The sequence below is a fragment of the Dermacentor silvarum genome, chromosome 11 (assembly GCF_013339745.2).
Source record: "Dermacentor silvarum isolate Dsil-2018 chromosome 11, BIME_Dsil_1.4, whole genome shotgun sequence".
NCBI lineage: Eukaryota > Metazoa > Arthropoda > Arachnida > Ixodida > Ixodidae > Dermacentor > Dermacentor silvarum.
Genome location: NC_051164.1, coordinates 47,460,529 through 47,483,650, shown reverse-complemented (window position 1 = coordinate 47,483,650; position 23,122 = coordinate 47,460,529). Strand labels below are relative to the sequence as shown.

The 23,122-nt window shown below is 44.9% G+C and overlaps 1 protein-coding gene across 2 annotated transcripts in view; it reads left to right on the top strand.

Moving 5' to 3' along the window:
- Positions 1–23,122, top strand: part of LOC119434101 (uncharacterized) — a 39,837-nt gene that overhangs the window by 6,268 nt on the left and 10,447 nt on the right. For both annotated transcript variants that reach the window (XM_049658601.1, XM_037701418.2), the window contains exons 2-5: positions 11,537–11,677; positions 16,172–16,374; positions 20,226–20,302; positions 22,022–22,112. In XM_049658601.1, the coding sequence (XP_049514558.1) occupies positions 11,537–11,677; positions 16,172–16,374; positions 20,226–20,302; positions 22,022–22,112 (512 nt within the window). The remainder of the gene's footprint in view (positions 1–11,536; positions 11,678–16,171; positions 16,375–20,225; positions 20,303–22,021; positions 22,113–23,122) is intronic.

Here is a 23,122-nt window from a genome sequence, read left to right as displayed (position 1 = left end):
GCATGTGCATATTTTTAAATCTTGGTGCATGATAGTTGGAACACCCTTTATATGTTTTCATAATAATAATAATAATAATCATAATAATAATAATAATAATAATAATAATAATAACGCACCAGATCCAACGTGCTGTGTTGGAATCTATATACAGCGTAGCTTTCCGTAAATGTATAAGGAGTGGGGAAACACGCGTTTGTGTTTATTCCATGCGAGTGCAAAGTGAAACCGAACGCTTTAGTTAGGTATTTTAGTGAGGCAATACAATGTCTTGTAAACAAAACATATACGCGTAACATAACGGCTAATCACACGTGCTTAGGGCGGTCACTTTGGTGTTTTGGCGCTGAAGTAGGAGCACGCCGCCATTTGTTTAAGGTACCCGACCGCCCCTTGGAGGCGCAGGTGCGATCATCCACGCGGTAGCCAGGCGGCGGAACGCATGCGCAACGTGAGGCCTTCTCCTCCGGTGCCCTCTCTCCCGTTCAATCGCGGCTCTCCGCGTCGCGGTCTCCGCGCCCTCTCCAGCAGCGGCCAACGACGCGCAGGCGCAGGCTGGCATCCCCTCTCTACCTTTCACTACTTCGGGCGAAGTAGTGTGAGCCATCGCTGCTATAGATAGCGTCGCCATCCCGCAGCGTAGTGTGAGCTATTCGGCGAGAACGAAAGAGCAGCAGCAGCCGGCTGCAGCCAAGGTCAGCAAGATCGGCGTAAAGCTTCGCTTTAGGATAATACTAATCTGGTCTTCCTTTACCCGACCATATAAGGCGCAAATTCCAATTATTAATAATGTGAGAGTGTTCGTCTACCACAAATCAGGATACATACATCGCCTGTATGAATAATAGCGCGTGTGTGTATATAATCTGGAGAGGCCTTTATCCCGGTGGCGTGAACAACGAATGTGGGTGGTGTGGAGGGGGGGGGGGGGGGCGGAATGGTAATAATGGCGTGTCCGATTTGGAGGCTGAAGGCGCAAAAACAAAGCAGAATAATAAATATCACTGTCGAAGGTAGCGCACTTACGCAAATGACATTACCCACATTTAGACAGGTTCGCCCTAGGTTTGCCCATCGTTGGCACTTCCGTGTTCAATATGCGTTGCGGAAGTCTATCGCATGAACAATGTGATGGGAAGCTAGAGCGACTTTTCCCGCCTCTGATAAAGCGATGCCCTCGGGTTGAGCTTTAGTGGAAGTAATTGAGGCCTAATGACGTGTTTTATTAGGATGTCACAGTGATGGTTGCGATATATAGAGGAAAGGTAAGTAAAGATACCTCGAACTATGGGAAAAATTAAAGGGAAAATGATACATCCACCCAATCGTAGCGTTTGCTTCGAGTTGCTGATAAATTCGACTTCGCCCTGCCATCTGCTAGTCGCCTGGTGGTGGTCCCGGCTTCGATGGCGGTGGTCCCGGCTTCGAGTCCCCGACCAGGACGAATTTTTCTTCAACTGCGAGGCTTTCTTTTGAGGAACCCGTATGGGTTTCATTTGTAGCAATTGCTACGGTTGGGTGTATGTATCATTTTCCCTTCAATTACTTCTCTCCACCTAGCGGGTTTCCGCTGAACTATTACGTCGAACTATGGGTCAAACAGAAAAACATACATAAAAAAAACTAACACGTAATAGCGAAAGGGTATAGAGACGCCCTTTTATAATAACACTTGAATGGGAACGTTATTGGACTTCGCTAAGTATGAGGTAGCGCGAGCCTCGTGAAAAGGAGTTCTGGTTAACAAATTTTTGCTCGGAAGCTCTTTGTCGTGTATAAAATCCAAGTGCCATTGCAACCAGATAATGGTGAAAGGGCTGCGGGATGATTATTTTTCTAATAAACTTTCCCTATCTATCTAGGTTCAGCAGTGAGTTGTCTGAGAGGCATTACGTGCAGAAAAGGGACGGTTATTGAGGAAACGGAGAAGCAGAAAAAAGGATGGAGTGATGTGCAAGTTTTTCTCAAGTTCGTTTTTTTTTTCGTGTTTTTTTTATTTTTCTCTCGAGCAGAATGACCAGCGCACGGCGCATGCCTCATAGTCCTCTGTTATAAATAAGCGCCCGTGAAATTTTAAGCTTAAGCTTGATTATTATTATCACTACGATTATCACTATTTCCCGCCGCCTCCCCACTCCCACTCTTCCCTTTCAACCACCCTCTTCGTGGCCAAATCCTCAGTAGCGGGTTTGTGTCAGTGTCGGGAGTCATCATCAATGTGTGCAGACGCGTGCTCAAATACAGAAGAAGAATTGCTGCCGAAGCTTGCTGTCGCTCTCGTTGACCTGCGGCGCGTACTTCGTGAGTGTACCTACTTATTAGCGAAGTGTACAAGGATCGCTTTTATTGTGACCGTGCCGCGTGATATTCAGGCCGACTGGAATAGCGTTACTTGTAACAATTGTTGTACAGCGGCTGCAATCAGCCTTTGCGCTTACAACCTTTGATTATTCGGTGACGCCGGCTTTACGAGATAGCTCGTTAAAAAAATTGACTGCAGACTGGAAAGCAGGTACACATCACGAAAGCTCAAAAAACATTACGCAAATTTGCATGGCCAATGAAAGACAGCGATGTCGCGGTAGCTTATATTAACGAAGTAAGATAGCAAAGGAAGGCGTCACCGCTGATTTGGTATTCTCGCTGATTGCATAGCGGGGATTGTGGGTTCGATACAGTCTGTGGCGGTTGCTTTGCGACGAGGGTGGAATACAAAAATGATCATGTACCGCGCACTGCCTGCAAGCGCTCGCGGGTCAAAATTATTCTGGAGCTCCCCGCTACGGTGTGCCTCATACTGAGTTCGTTGTTCTAACACGCAAAACCCCAGCATTTTTGTTAGATAGCGAAGGCCTTGGGATCTGTAAGTACGGATTCCACGAGCTATTACACAAAGTTTTATTGGCCAGCTGCCGGCTACTGGGATCACGTACTGCAAGACAACTACAGACAACTCATAAACGCGCACCCAAAAAAAGTGGCCCGAGAGATAGCGTTGCGGTAGCTTAAATGTGCCACCGAGTAGGTACGCGATAGACAAGCCGAACGAGAGGCAAGAAGTGAAAAAATCTGCATTTGAAATTTCAAGAAATCCGCAATGGAAGCAGACGAGTGTGGATTAATACGGAGGTACCTATAGACACGTTGGTTCTTTCCCCGCCTGCGAGAAGTTGCATCTTTTCGTCCACTTTCATTTTTTTTGCCCTATTATTGTGATAGTGATTATATGGAAACTCCAGGCACATTTCTGCCGTCGGCGTCGCCGTGAGGTGCCATATAAAGTCCAAGGACGATTAAATCGCCGCAGCGCGCCGTATGCTGTATGTGCCAGTGAAAGCGTGCGAGGGTGAGCCAGAGATCGCGGCTCAATCTCGTGAACGCAAGGGATGAAAGTGGGAAGGAAGCGCGCCGTCTCCCGTCGCGCACAACGCTCCGGGGGGAAGGCAGGGAGGGAGGGGGGGGGGTTCTGCTCCGCGCGCGCCCGCCCGCGCCGCTGTATCTTGAAAACCATCTGCGACGGGGACACAGGTTGCCGTACGCTGTGTCTTCGTGGCTTAGTTTCGTTGATGCGAGACGCAGCGTGAAGGTATATTAGCTCGCTCCTGCTGCCGCGCTTCCTCACTCCAGCTATGCTCCAGCGTTTTGACAGCGAGTTTCCGCGGTCATCGAATGAGATGTGTCCATGTTTCTTTGTGCGCGCATGACACCATGCTTTTCAGTTTAGGTAGTGTGCCTATGTTTACAAGTTTATACGGCCGATAAAACTGATATCCTTACTTCATATATAACTGTCCGCTAACTTGCTTTCGCAATCGATTCCTCGCCTTCGAAACTCGGACTTTTTGTTGATGGCATTTCAAATAAACGTAACAATCAAATTTCCGTGTGCCTTGTCTGGCTTCACTGTCTGTCATTTCGTATGCAGGGTTTCTGTCGTCAACACTTGTCCCGCGCTGCCTGTCTTCTTCCCTGCACAGGGTTGCTTTCATTAATGTTCGATACGGGCACCACTGGAGACAAAGATGGAGATGTCAGTAATGCGTTCGGGGATGATGCGGTCGGGGATATCCAGGATCGCCATAACGTCGCCACCGTGAGTTACGGCACGCTTTCTTCTGCAGTTTAATATGGTGAAATCTCAGATCCTTGCTTAATTATTTTTTATCACAGTGCAAAGCACGGCACTTTAATGTTAATACGTAGAAACTCTTTGGTATTTGTGCTACCTTACCTGTTGTCTGATGAGATGACAGGTAAGGTAACACAAATACCAAAAAGTTTCTACGGGAACAAGAATTCAGGATCGCCTATCACCCTCTAGAGTCTGTAAAGGAGTACGTTTATCTAGGTCATTTACTCACCGGGGACCCTGTTCATGAGAAAGAAATTTACAGAAGAATAAAATTTCGTAGGAGTTCATACGGCAGGCACTACCAATTCCTGACTGGGAGCATACCACTCTCGTTGAAAAGAAAAGTGTACAATCATGGCATTCTACCGGTGCTAACGTATGGGGCAGAAACTTGGAGGTTAACAAAGAAGCTTGAGAACAAGATAAGCCCCGCACAAAGAGCGATGGAGCGAAAAATGTTAGGCCTGAAATTAAGAGACGGGAAGAGAGCGGTGGTGGATCACAGAACAAACGGGGATAGCCGATATTCAAGTTGCCTATAAGCAGAAAAAGTGGAGCTCGGCAGGCCATGTAATGCGTAGCATGGATAACCGGTGGACCATTAGAGTTACAGAATGGATACAAAGAGAAGGGAAGCGCAGTCAAGGACGGCAGAAAACTAGGTGGGGTGATGAAGTTAGCAAATTTGGAGGCGCAAGTTGGAATCAACTAACGCAAGGCAGGGGTAATTGGAGATCACAAGGAGAGGCCTTCGTCCTTCAGTGGGCATAAATATAGGTTGATGACGATGATAATGGCCTGTTATCCTGTTACTTTTGTTTTCATGTGATCTGTATTCTGTGCTGCCATGAACCACTGTAATTGGGACTGCGGGCTCGTCAAGCTGCTAAACGTCACATCTCTGTGTTTACTCCGATAGACAAAAAATATAATTGAGTCAATTGAATAAGTGATTGAATAATTGACGCGAGTCTATATGCATGTAAAGTCCTTCGTGTTCCACAATAACTTTCATCCTGTTTGCGCGGTCACGTATGATTCCTGGGAGTACAAACTAATGCATCAGCGATTGAGTGTTCCCTTCTTGATTTTTTTTTCTTGATTTTTGTAGCACAGTCTCCTTGTTTCCTGGCCTGCATTCAGCCGTGACATAGCGATCCTGTTGCCTACACATACGTGCAGTTTAAGTGCTCTTGCGCAATGCGTTAGAGAAGGAAGGAAGGAAGAGCACTCCATTGCATGACGACTTTAGTCCGAGTCGTCTCCGCTTGTGGAGATGGCGATCAACGGTGGCGCATTGGCGACAGGTGCAATCGCCCCCCGGAGAAACCGAAGAGAAGCAATAGTTAATCTCAGACGGATGAAAAGCTCTTTCAAAGCCCAATAATGGTTAATTTCGCAGTACGAACTTGCTCAATAGAAGACTGTATACACGGTGTCCCAACTATCATGCACGAAGATTTGAAAATATGCAAATGCCACGTAGTTGAACAGAACCAAGTAATGTTGTTTGCCGTCGCTTGGAGATACTCAGAGTATTTTTTTGCATTCCACCTAATTACGTAAATATTCTTAATTAATCAACCTTTGCAAATAGTATGATTAAATGAAACGTGTCAATGAGAAAATTGTAGAGCAACATGAAAAACTCCCGATACAGCTTTCTGTTGCTCAATATGTGCCACATAACACATTGGAGGACACTTAAGCTTCACCTTTAAGAGTGGAACGCGATAGCGGTTATCGGGCGCCATTGACACCGACACCCGATTTTCTGCGACACGGGGCCCGATAGAAAACAAGGCCGGACCGATCCCGGCGTCAGTGAAGTGCAGATGAATGGCTTATACCCCCGTAAGGCAGACGCTACAAGCAACGACTTATCAATGGTTGATACTCCCGTAAGCAAGGAAAAATGTGTTTTTGTTTGGTTTCCGCGTAACAGAATTTCGTTTTCTCGCATATTCAAATTATAATCCGACGCTATCGTGTCTGTTGGGTGTGTGTAAATCTAACTTTACGAATTTTATTACGCATTTTATTTTGAGAAATTCAAGTAGTTCAGTAACGCCTCTGCGCCACGCGGATGGCCTGCATGGTAGCGGTACGGGATGATTTTTTTCTGACGGAACATGCAGGGGGCCCGGCGGCGGACGCCGACACCGCATTTTCTGCTACGCGGGGCCCTTAACGCTTTCGCGTTGAAAGTGTTTTTCTGAGCTTGAAAGAAGCCCGTGGATACACGCAAAATTGCCGCACGACTGGCCACACGAGGCACTTTGCGGGTATTCGCGGGCTTTTTTCACGCTCGGAAAAGTACCTTTATGTAGCAGGTATTGAGTAACAGCAACCTGTATCGGGAGTTTTTCATGTTGCTCTACAATGTGCCTATTTTACACTTCTCATCCAATTATAATACTTGAAGTTCATTAATGTCCTGGAAATGTCACGAGTTGCACAGTTTTTTTCTCTCATTATTGAGCTGTTGTGGTGGTGTGGAAGTCTCCGGAGCTTGCTAACTTAAACCTTTGGCTAGTTTGTATCACGATGTGGTCCATTTTGAGCAAAAACAAAGTTACCTACGCATTCAAGCGGATACCGTCAAAAACTCTTCACGTCATTATTGGTTGGTTCGGTTTTATAACGATGCCACCCTACTTACGTAGTAGCACCTACCCTGTCTTAGCAAGCCATTTTCGCGGTAAATGTGCCAGTTTTCATATTCTAGAAAATTAATGTACTAATATAGCTCAACTGTGTTTTCTAATTAGTCTCCCTTGAAGAGGAATCTTTAGCTCCGGCCCTATACTCCGATGCCGCCTATTGAAATACGTGTAAAACGCAGAAATTATTTTTAAAAATAATTTCTGGACTGCTTTTAACGAAATTAGTTGCATTCGAGAGAAAAAAATTTACATTCTAGTGACTGTTGGAAGCTCAATCTTGATTCAGGGCCTGAACGATTTTTTTTACAAAAATCCCCAAAAATGTGTAACCTTCAACAAAATGGAGGCACGAAGTTGACAAATTCGTAACTATGCACCAAGAACAGATATCGCAGATATGTAAGCGCATCAAAAGCGGGCAAAATTAGATGTCTTAATTTATTTCTGACGTGAATTTGTTGCAACGTTTACAAAGGTTTTGCAAATGTCCTACGCGGATATTAGTCGTATGTTTGACAACCATGCAGGATACATCAATTTTATGCCCGCTTGAGATGTACAATTAGGTACCGTGTACAGAATTGTGGTAACATTTTTCATTGTTGAGTTACAAAGTTTCGAACGTGCAAGTCTAATTTTCGGAAAATTGGCATTTTTCAACAATTTATATAAAGATATTACCGGGATATCTCAAAAGCTTGCTTCCAAGAGTGGCTAGACTTCAAGTTTTTATTTTAGATGGATCAAACCTCACCAACTGTGTTGCATTGGGTGCCGAAAAATCGGTTTCTCCTTTCCCATGTTTTTAGATAGGAGCCCCCGAGATAAAGCTTCCTCTTAAAGCTAGTTAGATTTTATGAGAGCACAAACAATTATGTGCATTTTCTGTAACAATTTCAATCACATTTATTTTCGAAAAACATTCAGCTTTGGCATGTTGAAAAGCCTCAATGCAAATTTCGTGACTATTATATTATGAACAATTATAAAGGGCCATCCTCACGAAATCCATGTTCTTTTCGAAAGGGAGCACCGTCATGACTGTTAAATTCAATTTTTCAGTTCAAAGGGGGCCATCTGCATGAAGTACTGCGTTCTGCTCCTTGTGCTGTTCATGAGCATGTTCCTCATTGGCATTGCATTCTATTTCGCCTTTCTAAATAAGGGTAAGTTGGCTATGTCAATAAGCCTCGCTAAAACAGCGCTCAAGCCTGCTTGAATGCACTAGATAATATGGAATTCCCTACAAATCCGGCATGAAAGTTTTCGCTTTAGATAATGTTGGTAAACAGTTTAAATAATCACAAACGAGAAACAAGGAGTTTGATTTTCTTTACAATTATATGGGCCCAACAGACAGTGAGAACAAGGAAAGACCCGAGTAAATTACATTTTCTTTTTTTTTAACTGAAACATAGAACTAAGAAAGAAAAAAAGCAGCTGAAAGTGGGCCGTCGTGCAGGTTTTTGTGATGGTCGCTCTGCCATCTGAGCTAACCAGGAGGCTAGGAAATCGCAGGGAAATGGCGTAATAATCGGCAACCCTAAGCGTGGGGACAATGACTAGGACAAATCAGTTTTGTGGAAGCCCGCCAGATGAAGGAAGGATGATTGATTAAAGGAAAAGTCGTCACCTGCCCTGACTGTAGCGCAAAGCTTCGTGCCACAGTCGCGCGGATGACAATTCTTGCTTTCGTGCCAGGACAAAAGGTGCTGGTGGCTTGTAGCGTGCTGTCTTGTAGTATTGTTCAGGTATTCTGAGTTATAGGGACGTCGGACAGTTGAAATGGTGAAGCAAGCGCAACACGAAACAATCGCTTCGGGTAAAGCACGTGCGCTAGCACTACCGTCGCCCTTATCACGACGGCGTCGTCATCGCTTGTGCTAGTGATCGTCGAGTCAGATCTGTTCATGTATGTCTTGTATACGCGTGACACCCTGCTTGGCTAGCTAGTAAATCGCAGTAAATTACACAGCCTGAAAATTACGCTGCTTACTCTATGTATAATTGTCGAATACCTGGCTGTCGCTAATGCTCGGGCAAGCAACACTTACGAGGCATTTTACGTTTATTTACAGATAAGAAGAAGACAGAAGGTAAGGACACTGACATTTCTCTGCACCGTATCCCGTTTGGAATACGTATTCTCTCGCTAATATAAAGCACCAACTCTGCCATTCTTCGTTCTTCACAGAGAAAGATTTCGTTACACCCGAGCGTTGTAAGTCCGTTACTTATCGCTTATCTCTTTTTATTTTTAGAGCGCATGTTGTTGCTAGTCGCATTGAAATGGACATCATCCTTGCTTTGTCGCTCACTGTTTTTGATGCGAGACCACCTTTCCAATAATTTTACATCGTTCGTACAATGCTCACGAATAAGAGATAAAATAATCCTTAGTTCCTTGCCTGGGATGCCTGTAGAAGGCCGAGAATCGACGCAGAAATTCTCCCTGTAGCCGTACTATGCCTGTCCTCTTCGCTATCCACATTTGAAACAATTTACAATTCTCGCAATGTAGAAGCGTAACTTCGCTTCTCAGTACTCTATAGTGCCAATGAAATAAGATCTTTCAGTAAGATCTTTAAAATCTTTCAGATGTTGGGGTGGACCCGAGTGATGAGCTCAGAGTATTGGCCCCATCAGCGTGTATGTGGGGCTTTTCTTACAAATATTGTTTAGTGTCAACATTTTGTTACTGGATGACCGCGTTCTTCATGTTCGATATCACGAAGACAACGTGACTGTTTTTATACTGACCGATAAATGATAATAAAGGCTTTGGGAAACTACGCTCGTAAAGATTATGCGCAAGGGTTTCATTGCAAAAATGAGAATTTCTCGATGGTGGTGCAGTCTCTCTCTCTGGTCCACACACATACTAGGCGACTGAAGGTTGTCGTTACAGTTTTCTTCGTAGACGGCTGTTGAGCTAGCGTCTTTTATTGTTTACAGGCAACAGAATCGATTTCACACGTAAGTCTACTGCTTAAAGGTTCTGTGTCATTGTTTGCCTGGCATTCTTCATTCACATCAACGTCATCCGCAGAACATGCGCCATTGTTAAGCTGCGCAAAGGCTATTTATCTCACAAATAAAATTATTTCTTCCGTCTTCGTCTAATTGTCTCTGTGGTGCACACCAATAATAACTCAAGATGTGCGTATTTCTCATTCGCACAACCTTAAAAGGTATAGCATGAATAGTTTTATGAAGGTTTTTCTATAAAAGCCGCCATCCTGCCATCGCGTACGGCTCTATAGAGTCTATCCGTATTTAAACCAGGAGCAAGCGATAGTCGCCATTAAATACAAGCTATTCGGCTGTAGTGAAACAAATTGTGCACAGAATGAGCAGCCGTCATAATTGTCACCGGGGCCCAGTATAACGGGCAGTTTTATGCGCTAACAACGGGGCCATTACGCAGTACACGCAGCTAAACTTACTGCTTGGTGTGTAGTCTTCTCGGAGTTAACTTGGAGAGTTGCGTCGCACATGTTTCTGTCGCTATATGCTGCACGAAATAGGCAAAATACAACATTTCTCGCGAGTCTCGAAGGCACCCCTAGAGCGCTATACTTGTTGAAGGGCCCTGCTGGATTGTTTCGGTTACACGCCGGGCGCTCATCGTCCTTGAATTATTTGGTCATAGCTAGCTCTTACGTCAGAAAAACATGTATGTCATCATTCAAGGAGAAAGAGCGCAATTATAGGGGCCTCGAATGCACCTCGACGATTGTTCGGTGCACACGCACTCTGGCAACGGTTGTATGTCAATTCAGGATGCGTAAGCAGCGCTTTGCCTGGAGCTGCTGATAATGGAGCACTGTAGGAGGAATCATTTTAGCGACGTCGGGTACTGAGTCAACACGGATAAACAGCACTTTGGACAGTGTCCTCATTGTTGTAATTTAGTCCGATGCTTTACAAACATTTCAGCCACACATTCCCATATACGCTTGTTCTGCGTTAGCGAAACCTGCCCACAGATCTAATCGCCACGCGATTATTTCTGACTTCCTACCGCCTTCCATTGCACTTCCATTTCTTGGGCACATGTAGGGTTATTCCAGAAGACCGTCAGTTGTGTGCTCTTTATTTACCTATACATGTTTACCTGTACTGGAATAGCTGCTACTGATGGTTTCTCTATAATCGACACTACCGTTTTCTATCGCTTGTCTACACCACGAAAAAAAAGCAAAGTTATTTATCTGCACCACAGTTCGACTTACTTTTGTTCTTTATTACACGCGAGTTTACTGAGAATGCTGGATTGTTTGACATGTTTGTCGTTTGAAATATTTAGCAACTATTGTGCCCTGTCAAGTGGTATTTTTCTCTATATTAATTTAATCGCTTCGACTATGCAATCAATTTCACTTTACCGAACCCTCACCCAACTGCTTGTTCATCTGCAATGATGGAGCAGCTGCCCAATGTAGCACTTATTTCATGTTAAAGGTACGCGTTGGTGCCAAAAGCTTTCTCGCCTCTAAAGTAACCTCAAGGTGTTCCCTTAAATGTCGCTTCTTTTTCGCATCGTTTTTGCCAACAAGCACGCTGCGAAAGACTGAAAAGGAGACATGAGTAGCTTACTTAGCATTAGAGCACCTAATGCTCTTATTTCTTTTCTATTTCAGTCCCTCGTAACATAATTGACGCTAATGGCCAGCATAGGTTTAAGCAAGGCTAAGTTATCGGTGCCGAGTCATTGACCTACGGTTTGTGCTCGTAGCCAACAACGAGGAACCACCGCTGATATGTTCCATGGACGGGCTAGAGACGCCGCTGCGGTATCCTGAGCTACTTTGTTCGCATCTTGTATTCCTGTCGGCTTTTGTGGCGACCGGCAACCAAGCCAAGCCGGTGGACGGTGGTGAGACCTTATTACCATTGGGAAGTAAAGATGAAAGTGTTCATTGTAGTACGCGTCCAAAAAAAAGGGACATTCTTATGGCAACCGAAGAAAAGGTTAGTCTACCATATGGAAGCTGTTGTCTTGCAGCCTTGGGAGCGTGAAGATTTTTGTAATGTCATGGCGGTGTAAATAGATCTTGCTTTTTTGTCTCATGGTGGTACTGACGTGGTTAACATGAAAAGTATCGTCATCATAGAGATTATCAAATTACGAAATATATGTAATCGTCTGGTCAGGCCGACCGGTGTCAACTAGCCTCAGGCTAGGGATTAGATGCATTACTGCAATTCCACTTTTGTAAATTGTTTTATGTCAGTAAATTCAAATTCAATTCAAATTATGTGTACCCAAGTCATGTTTCTGCCGCTGTAGGCGGAGGCTGAAGTTGAAATACTCAGCTAAAACTGAAGTGATCCGCTCTGCTTGCATATGGCTTAAGTATGGACTCAAGCGTGGCAGAAGTCATGGAGGCTCTGTAACGCCTACATACTGACGCACATTTCTTATCGGCTGTACGGTTCAAAGCGTTTTATTCGATCGTACTTCTGCGACAAGGTTGTTGTTACTAGCTAGTGCCATGTCATTTAAGGGACTGTGCCCCGTGAATTGCTTCACGCTGACCCCTAGCGTCTTTTCTTGTAGGTGTACTTGGGTAATATCACGCGCGGTATTTTCTGGAATTCTGCGGTCAAAGGCTGAACACCGTTTCTGGAGAAATGAGCGGTGGCCAGTCTGTCGACTGACACCCTTCTCTCTCGCGTGAGAGAAATATGCGGCAACCATTTTAGAATTGTCGGAAGATCAAAGTTGATGCTGTTTCACTTTTTGTTTGCGTTGATTTGCGCAACGATGTATCTGTGGTCTATGCAGTTCTCTTGTGAAGGCAAAGGTCACGTGGGTGATACCAAGCTGCTAAGGCGGTATTACATTGAGTACGCGAATAAAAAAAAAGCGATCGCGTTGGTAATAGTACGTGCTTGTCGGTTAAGACTGATCGGGAGAAACTCACTCACAACAACGTCTGTTATGTAGCGAACATATAAAGACTGACAATGAATGCACAGGAAGCACGAGGAGAAATTGTCTAATTGAGATGTAGGAAAAATTGGCAGCCCAAAGGGTACCGGTGTCGCGCGTCGATGGTGCATGAGGTGTGACCATCAAAAAATCATGGCCGTTTGTGAGCGCCCACTGGAAAGCGCAAATAGACTGATATTGACGTTTGCAGGCAGTGCTGCCCAGACGAGTGTGTGTTCCACGGTGTGGTATGCATACAGCTGATGAGAAGGAACGCTAACGTGTGTGCGGACAAGGTTAATGTGAGTAGGTATTCGAAGGCAAAACAGCCCTGGCATGGCAGAGCCAGCTGAGTAGAGCGTGACGGTGCATTTACTTGGCTTCTTAGTTTTGGCTTCTTGGCTTCTTGGCCACCGCGTGTGTCTGGAGACAGTATGAGCCTGTATGGACAGAGCGCGCAGGCGCCGTTAAAACCATGACAGCAGGAAGGCCTTACAAATGTCGTATATTGTTTTTGAGCTACTGTGCCTGGAATAAATCGCGTTCCAAAGGGCATATACGCTCCCTGTGAGAAACAGTTGGGGCTGCAGTTTTATTTTTGTCTCGAAACTGACCTTCTTATTTTGCTATCGTACAAAGGATGGAACGCGCATACACTGGACAACAAAAAGCGTGACGGAGTGGAGTAAATCTCACGGAGCTGACTTTCTCAACGGTATTTTCGTCCCCCTTTATAGCGCAACAGTTCCACATTTTGCTTGTATTTCTTCAATGGCGCTGATGAGTTTAGAAGTAACTTTGTAGTCATTGTCCTAACATGGTTATCGGCCTGCAAAGCATGGTTATAATGAAAGCACGCCCGTTTCACTTCGGTAATTACAATGTTCTTTACCATTCATTTAAAACCTCGTTACTCTCAGCTGTTTCGGTAAAAATATTTGCTCCTCTCAATTCTAACGGGGCCATGCGCCATGGTTCACGCAATCCCTATCAACAAGGACCCATTACTTGTCCGCCCATGATTTTCTGCGTTCTCAACAGTGCAGTTTTCCGGTTCGTCTTCAGAATTTTCTTTTTTTGTTTTAGAAATTTTAACAGCAGCTCCACGCTTATTCAGCGAAGTGCTCTTTCTAAGCAGCGTTCTCTGTGGTGTTTTTAACATCTTTGTCACAGCTCAGGCAAGTGGAGCACAGTTTTCGGCTTTCTCCTGTTACTTTATGTCCTTCCCTGCTGTGTTCTCCTAAATTATTTAATTTCTGGGATGTCGCATGCCAAAACCACGATCGTATTAACAGGCATGCCACTAGTAGACGTATGCATATAAGTTTACACCACGCTGGGTGCAAATTCTCCACCTAATGCACACTAAGCGAGCATTCTTTTTTTCCATTCCTTTCCCATGGCAATGCAACCGCAACGGCCGCTATCAAACCAGCGACCTCAAGCTCAGCAGAGTGGTCTGTGCGGAATGCTGACACATGCGGGATGGTCCACGATCTATTTGACGCTGAAGCATCGGTGATTTAGCATTTTAAGGCATTGCTCGTTGCAGTCCCAAAGTTTGAGCACGAAAGAAGAAATTGTGGCCCCCGTGTTCCACAAAACAATTGGCATTTCAACCCCCCCCCCCCCCTCGTTCCTCTGCCCTAATTTCGGAGAAGACGCGGTGGTACCCCTGGAAAATGTAGTTTTACTGCGATAGCTAACTGACGTACGCTGGAGGCGCATTCAAGTCGTTGGTGCCAACCATTGTCGCGCTGCACCTATATCGATGGTGCATCAGCCGCACGGTTAGAGGGTCTCCGGAGGCGTTGAGTGCATTTGGCTGCTGAGACGAACGACGCGAATTACCGTCCGCGCTATACGCTCAATCGCCGCTTGATGACGCCAGGACTGCGTTCTGCGTTCAGCTGCTTTCATGAGCGTCCTGCGCACGCATTCCTGCTGACCTGTTGAGTTTATGCACCGCCGGTCTGAGCGGAGCGGGCCGTATACGCACCAAGCTAACATTATCCAATATTTCGCTGGGATGCTAAACATACGCCGACGGTTTCCTGTCGGCCTCAATGCGTGCACCATCGAGGTGTGAGACGGCTGCGGCGCCTCTGGCGGTGATCTTGATCACGCCAGTGTTGTGAGACACGTGGCACCTATACCAGGGCGTTGTCACTTCTCGTCGGCAGTATAGCTGCGGTGCGTGTGCACCGCAACCACGGACGCTCGGCGCCAACTTGTCGCGTCCGCGTATGCTTACAACTCTCTGAAGAGTTCAATCGCAATTGTTAACCTTGTTAACGCTGTCATTGCTCCTCCATTTGGCAGAACTGCCCATTTTCTTGGAACAGCGCAGCTTCTGGGTGAACTTTAGACAAGCACATCTAATCAAATAAGCTTTTCGTAAGGAGTTTTGTGTACGTAAAATCCTTGTGAAACTATTACGGGCTGCGTGGCCTGCGACGACGTGGCAGACTACAGGCTCTTTTAGGCGCGTTTTTTATTGGAATAGCAATTACAAGGACACTCCAAGCGGATTCCTGCCGCCGTCGCCGTGAGGTTCCGTATAGAGTCCAACGGCGATGAAATTGTCACCGCGCGCCGTATGCTGTATGTGCGAGTGAAAGCGCGCTTTCACGGGAAGCCAACACACGGCGGAGAGCAAACGCGACTACTTCTGTTGCGCGAAAGGCCGTGGGGGGAAGGGTGGGGAGGCGACGTTTACCAGTGGCACCAAATGCGTATTTATATCAAAGCGTTGCGAGGTGAGAAGGTGGTAAAGACTTTCGACGCTGCTCGACGAACGTCCCGTTCTGATCTCGTCGAAAACCTCCGAGCCGCTCCCAGGAGCACCGGCAACAGCCACCAACGCAGCGCGCGTTCGGTGCAAACGCGGGAAAAACGCCGACGGCGTCGACAAAAGTTCTGCGCGTTCCTGGTGCTGCTGCATGTCCAAGTTTATACAGCTGATAAAACTATTATCCTTACTCCGCATAGCTCTCTACTAATTTGCTATCGCAATTGATGCTTCGCCTTTCGGGTTAAACTGCGGCATTTTTAGGAAAGCCGTTAGTTCCACCAATCTCGAGAAGGAAAAGTATTCTCCAACTCCCCTTTCACATATATGGATTGTCGTGAGCGTCACGAAAAACGTACCATACAGCCGAAAAACGCAAGCTGGAAAGACGTGGAATAGACCGCACATTTCTCCGAAAGGGCTGTACATGAAAGTTCAATTCAAGGTTATTGTAATAGTTCAGCCTAAAAGTCTTTTGGACCTTGTGATTGGCACGAGAGAGCCCCAGTAGCTTTCGGGACGGAAAACCCGGCATACCAATCAGCATATTCCTGTTTGCCTACTTTTTTCCTTTTTTATGCCATCGGGACCCGAGCAACCCTATTTTTAAATACAAGTATTCTTCACTCTTCGTCTCATTTCAGCGGAAGCTGGCTTCCGACAATTCAAGAATCTCAGGAGGACCTATGGCATGGTGAAGAAGCTCTTGTCGTTCGACGTGTCGGTAATGAACTCTCTCAGCATGGACGTCCTGAACAATGCCTTCCTCTCGGTCGCCAGCGGCTGGCTTGACGGCATCGACATCCGATATATGAGCGGCAACGAGCCATCGCTCCACCTCTTCAAGGTAGGTGGTTGAGTGCACAACAAATATACGGGGTATTAGTTACAGAGTTATATAAATTTATAGAGTATAGGGTACTAGTTTGGGCGTGCACTTGTAATCTGCAGTCTGTACCTGTAATCCATAATGACACGTTTTTCATACCAAACTAATAGAGGAATTCTCGTTTAGTCATGAGTAATTGATGCTGAAATTGCTAGGCGTGGAGGTCCTGGGTTCGATTCCTGTCCGCGGCTGCTGCGTTGCAAGAGGATTTGTAAATAATAATAATAAAAAGAAAGTGTGCCCGTGCGGCCTTGCATGCAGCATCACAGCCATATTTCTACTCAAGTTGTTTCTTTCGAGCAGCACCCCCGTCGGTAGCTTAGTGGGCTATGGCGCTGTGCTGTCGAGCTTAAGGTCGGGGGCTGGACCCCGGCCACGGTGAATATGTTTAATTGGGGGCGGAATGCAAAAAACACTCGTGTGCACAGATTTAGGTTCACTTCAAAGAACCCCAAGTGGTCAAAGTTATTCCAAAGTTTCCCACTACGGCGTGCTTCGTTATCATATCCTGGTTTCCACACGTAGAAGACCTGCATTTAATTTAGTTATACTTTCGGAAGTTGAAGTGATAATTTCGTTCGCCTCAAATTAAACTGCACACTTCAAAACGCTGCCCGCATACCACTCTTTCAAGCGTTTGCTTCAGGATTTTTCAGAGAGTGCCATATTTCAGTTACACGCTTTTAATTTCGCATGCATATCAGCCATGATGTTCCCTCTGTTTTCATCAAGTTCTATCTCTCTGGCTTATTGGTCCTCTTCAAGCATCGGACTAAATTTCGTGCTGCAATTGAGCAACATACTGTGCAATTAGCCTAGACATCGATAACCTGTCTAAATTTTACGAAATAAAAAAAAAGGTGACTAGCTCAGTTCACTAACAAGAGCAACTATCTCGTGTAGCACATCAGTATTGAGAAAATTGGAGTGTTCAGTAAATATTCTTGATGTTCCTTATTATTTAAGCCAGAAACAGTATTCCTACGCATTGCTCTAATTTCTATCTTACGTGAACACGTAAAATGCTCTCGGGGGCCTCCCACACGTAATTTATTTCAAAGGCCAGCATTGAACCTCAGATATATTGCGCTTCGCCTCCACATTACCTATACCATGTCCCTTATTTTCACAAAATACAAATTAAGTACCTTATTTAGTTTGCAAAAAAACATCGGCAAAATCTGAAAACTACTTGCCTCACGGAACGCATGGAAAAAGAGGCAATAAACAAGTATTCAGTAATTATTTGCAACAATTCCTAATGACAGCGATATCTTTGAACTTTCCCCACACATTATCTGTAATATGGCCCACCAAATTCGTGAATGCTAACTCAGCGACATGTATAATTATCCTAATGCACTAGTGAACATAGCAAATAACGACCCACTCAAGCTTTCAGGTATTTTAGGAAGGTCCCAATTTATGCAAGCATATTTACCTTCGCACGCGCGTTGAATATAAGGTTCGCCCAATTTTCAGGAACTTTGTTCTCTGTGTCAGTTACAGTTTTCTTAGGACAGCAGGCTAAATGCAGTGACGTCATTAAAACGCCTTATAATAACCCGCAGCACTGTGATACGTAATCCGCTGCAAAGGCTGCAAATTCCCGTAGACCTTACACTTCGCCTACGCCTCACCCTTAAGCCTTCTCCGTTCTTTTTTACCGAGCATAAAGAAGACGCCTAATTTAGTTCACCAATAACGCTTGAGAAATCTTCTGTAGAATCCTCTTTAACGTGTGAAAATAGGGAGACAGCAGAAACAAGTGTCGCCATGTTTTACATGTGACGTGTGCCCAATTTTCACCAAATGTAAGCTCGGTGGAATATATACTGTCTTTTCGAGAGACTGGAAAGCATAGCTGACAACGGCTGCAGAACGCTTGCTAATTTTTTCTTACGGAATTTTAATGCTATTGGTTATCTTAGGTAACTCCACCCAGCTTGCCTTGTATTCGTCCGCGCCTAACCTCTTTCCAGCCAACTTAGCTCAGTAGGTAGTCCGTGGTCAAATGGATAGAACATCCAAATGCTGCTATTCGAAACCGTTGTCAAAACGAACCGTCAGACCAACTTGGCTAACTGCGTATGTAACTTCGGGTATGTTGTGCTCTTCACTAAACCAAGCTGTGACCAAGCTGTATGTGACGCTCCTCAATAAAGCTATTTGTCGCCAACTGAGATCTCCGCGTATGTGTCACTGGCTATGTGCCACGCTTCATAATGATCATTATATGAAATATATCGGCAACAATTACCCCCCAACGTTAAGACAGACTGCTAATAGCAACGAAGTCGCCAATCATTTCTAAAGGATGGATGGATAGCCAATATTTTTAAAAGCCGTAATGAACTGATGCTCTAGAACCTTTGCCTACACATCATGCATAAGATGTCCCCTGTTTCCTCAAATTGTGAACGTTGGGGCTCGTTGATTTCTTGCATAGTATTCGCAAACTTCCTGCGTGGTTCATAAATTGTGGTTGCAAAGCTCTGCAGCGCTTGCATAAGTAATTTACTAACGTACATGTTTGTTAAAATGTGCACACTTCAAGTTCTCGGTACGCGTCACCCGTAAGATGGCTCCCTTTCTCTGCAAATACAAAGTGTTGTCGCCTTCGGTTCACTCAGGAAAACCGGGAAGCTTCTTAAGCGTTTCATATATCGTCGATAACCAGGCAAAGGCTGACGGCTTCGCAGGTTTTCATTTAGCCGCTAATTAACCAGACACTTATAAAATTTCTTCCGTACTGTTTTAATCAAAGAAGTTAAGACCTACAATAATAATGATTATACACAACACAATAGATGACCATAACGAGCGCTTGCAGTGATTCGCGTCCTGCAAAAGTGGCCAGCCTGGCCACAAGCGCAACTTTTTTAAACAACCCGTCAAAGGCCTCAGGCCTGACACATGCGCAGTCTCTGCCCGGCGGCAGTGATGACGGGACACTGAATGTACCGGTGATACTAGATAGTTGATCGGAGATGTCTCAAGCTCGGTGTATGGGCCCCAAGTAGCGGTGAAGCAACTTTTCACAGAAGCCGCATTTGCTAACCATAGTCGACAGCAACACTTCATCGCAAGGGTAGAAGGATGTGACGTGGCGGTGTTCACTGTCGCGAGCCTACCTACATGTCTTCTTGAGCTGCTGGCCGTATTCGCCCGTGATAGCTGACGGCAGTGGGAGGCACGAGATCCAAGTTATTTTGTAAACGGCGTACAGTCAACCGCAAAAGTTTACCGACCGCAGGGTCTCAGAAAACGTTCAATTCCTGAGCAGCCTGTAGCAGTAGCCAGGAAAAGTGTTTAAGACAATGTTGTAAGCATATTCTAGTCGAGGTCCGAAATGCAAACACCAGGTGGCGTTGTCAAGCTGCGGAGATAGTCATTTTTTTCTCAGATTTCATGGTCCGTAATATTTTACGGTTGACTGTACTTGGTGACACCGCAACGATGAGGAACGTGTCATATACAGTGCGTCGGGAAAATTCAATAAAATGAGATAAAATGTACGACGAATATATATATGTTCTATGATAAAATTGCTCTTATTTAAAAGCCGTATACTCCATATATCCGATGTCGAATTATCTCATTTTAACATGGCGGATCCTGCATAAAACTTCATAAGCTCCTAGATATGGCTATTATATATATATTTTTGAAAATGGCAAATATAGGGCATAGAAGATTCCTTAATCGGGCAGAAAATTACAACTGTACTCTTCTACACAAGCTTGGTACTTCGGTTTGGAAATGAAAGATTATCTTTGCACCTTATACCGTTTCCTGTTGTGTTGCAGGATCTGCGGAGACTCGCGGACAGCCAACGCTATATTATTCACGGTGTATTCGATAGCGTCAAGATCGACGTCATGAAGTGAGCAATCATCAGTTTCTTCAGCATCACTTACCACACGATCTTTTTTTTTTGTGTGTGTGGAGAGTGGCTTAGTTGAAGTAGTCAAAGAAAATATGCGGTCGTACTAAGCGATAATCTCTCTGGTACTACACATTCTCATGAACGCTTTCGGAATGTGGCCACTACGACAAAAGCTCAAAATATTCGCTTCATATGATTGGTTTTACTTCCTTGTTTTAAGCGACCCACTGCAGAGGCTCTTAAAACTGCTGCATGCTTCATGCTTGAAGTTGTTAGATACATGTGTAAGCCACAATGTATTACAACGTATTCAAACTTAAACATATGGGTCACAGTTGTAACAAAGCAGAAGCTTATGGTTTGTCGCTGTGCGCGATTTGAGAGCTCGCTGAGTTGGAACCGCCTGAATTTCGTTTAGTGCTTCGTAGCCGCATTAAATCGCCTGACATTTGGTGGAGGCTCTAGGAAGACGTGCTTTTGGGAGGTACAGTTTTGGCCGGTAGTGTGCGAGGCAGCCATGTTGTGAAATTGTGAAACCGAGTGCCTGTGTATATTTTTCCACTTGGAAGGCAGTTATACGGAAACTATCGTGCTACGCTCCAAGGCTGTATAAGCAGTATTTTTGTGGTAAACGAAGCCGAGTTGACTACCGCGCAGCTTAAGTTCAGGAATCGCCGCATGCGCTAAAGTTATTTAAATGGTACAAGCTTGTTCAATAACTAATAAAATATTGTGTGTTGGCATTCCAATTTTTCTCCTTATATTCAAGTAATTCGCCTGCAGCAGAGGCGCTAGCGGCGTTTTGTCAGAGGAAATATTTCTTTGGTATAATAAGGGAGGTTGTTTAATCCTTCGAAGAACCAAGGCTTCGTCTATGGAAAAGTATGGGCAGCGGTCACAGATCAGTCATTAGTAAACTTTGAGTCACACGGGTTAGCTGAACAAGTCCCCCGCTGTCTAATTGGACCCTGCCTACGCAAAATCTTCTTAAATTAAAGTTAAATTCAAAACTCCCGTGAACGAGGCGGGATAACAAAATAGCTTTCCTTCTTGTAAGGCACAACGGCACATCGTATGCTTAAGTATGGTTGTGCAGACGCACTCGTCACCAGTTTTGAAGGACGGCAACCTGAATAATTTCTGTGCTACATAATCGGGACGTGTATTCGGGGTATAAAAGTTGGCGCGTTTACTTTATGCGCTAGGTGATCATGCTTCCCTAAAATGCCGGCTTACATCGTTAGCGTTTAATTGAGGATGCAAGCGAAAATTCTATTGACGACATGTCGACAATGGTAATAGCGTAGCCTAAAGAGCGCGTACCATTGCCAGACGATACCATGCGGATGACATACATCCATTTATTTCTTTTATTTACAGGGACCTCAGTGATAAATTTCACGTCAATCGTAGCATTTTTAACGTGTTTGTACTCTGCGTCGTCGGCCATTTTTGGTACCATCACTCGGTCACGCCGCCGGATTTTTCAGTGATGGGGCACCTAATTCTTTCGTATTAATAAATCCCAAACCGTCATTTTCTATAAGAACGAATGCGGGCAATGTTTCAAACGTGTGAGTTGTACGCCAGCAACGTTTAATATCTGTGAATTAGTTACAGGTAATTTTAATGCAACTGCTTGAATAAAACAGCTTCACGAGAAATTAGTCTCATATCCTTCAAGCTCGCCCAAATATGTTTTTCTTTTCTTAACAGAGACTTTCATATCGCTTCTCTACGAGTATACAAACATCCGATGCCACCAGGTCCCTTCAAGGCAGTGTCGCTGCAACCGACAGCAGACATTGTGAGTATTGAAGCATAGATGACGTGGCTGTCGTGTTCTTCTGTCTTTTTTTTTTGTCACGTCGTCTGCCTTGTTCGCCTTAGTAGCATACATGCTGTCGAGCTAGTTGTCACGTGAATAGAAGTGGGTTGAGCCGTGCAATATGACGAGAAACATGAACACGCAGGAATAAGCCCACAGTCGGGCCGGCTGATTTATTCACCGACCGCTTCACGACATGCAAACCCTAGACAGGCCCATAACAGCACAATGAATGACCGAACTACACTGTTCGCCTTGGGGAACGAAACTCATTCAGCCCTATTTCGAACTTCGGTAAATTATTCCCTCTAAACGTGTGCCCGTTTCAGGATACAAGCGTGTGATTTAAAATTATACTGAGTCGATGATGAATTCCAGCACAAATCTGCGACGAATGTAGCTGATTGCTTTTTTTTCTATTTTCCTTGGCCGAGAGGTTACGATCCAAGTGCACTTGCGGTACCAAAGAACCGAATGGCGGGCTCCATTATGCCTTTTGTCATAAGGAAAGCTTCGATTTTCGCATAGCGTAGCGGGCGTTAGAAATGGGCCAATTTAAAACGCCTGTTAACCCTTTGAAGGTCACGACCATACGTGTACGGCGACGAAAGCAACTCCCAAGTGTAAAATTACTGCAAGTTGGGCAAGTCTGAATGAATTCATTGTAACTGAGGTGCAATAGAGACAAGGACACGAGCAGAGAAACAGACAAGCGCGCAGCGCTCACATGACTAAAAGAAAATTTTGTTTCGGGTACAGGCGCCAGCGCTTGAAAACAAAAATTACAATCGCGTCACTGTTACTGCAAAACAAAAATTAACCGTAGGCATCTCGTATGACCAACGAAACATCCCACGGCGATAAACGAAGAACTAATTATCTGGCTACGAACATCGTAAAAAACAAACTTCATTTTCGGTCACTGAAATTGGTCGCTTGCTTACGCGTTGGTCGCGTGATTGTTCATTGCGAGATGTTTTCACGATTTC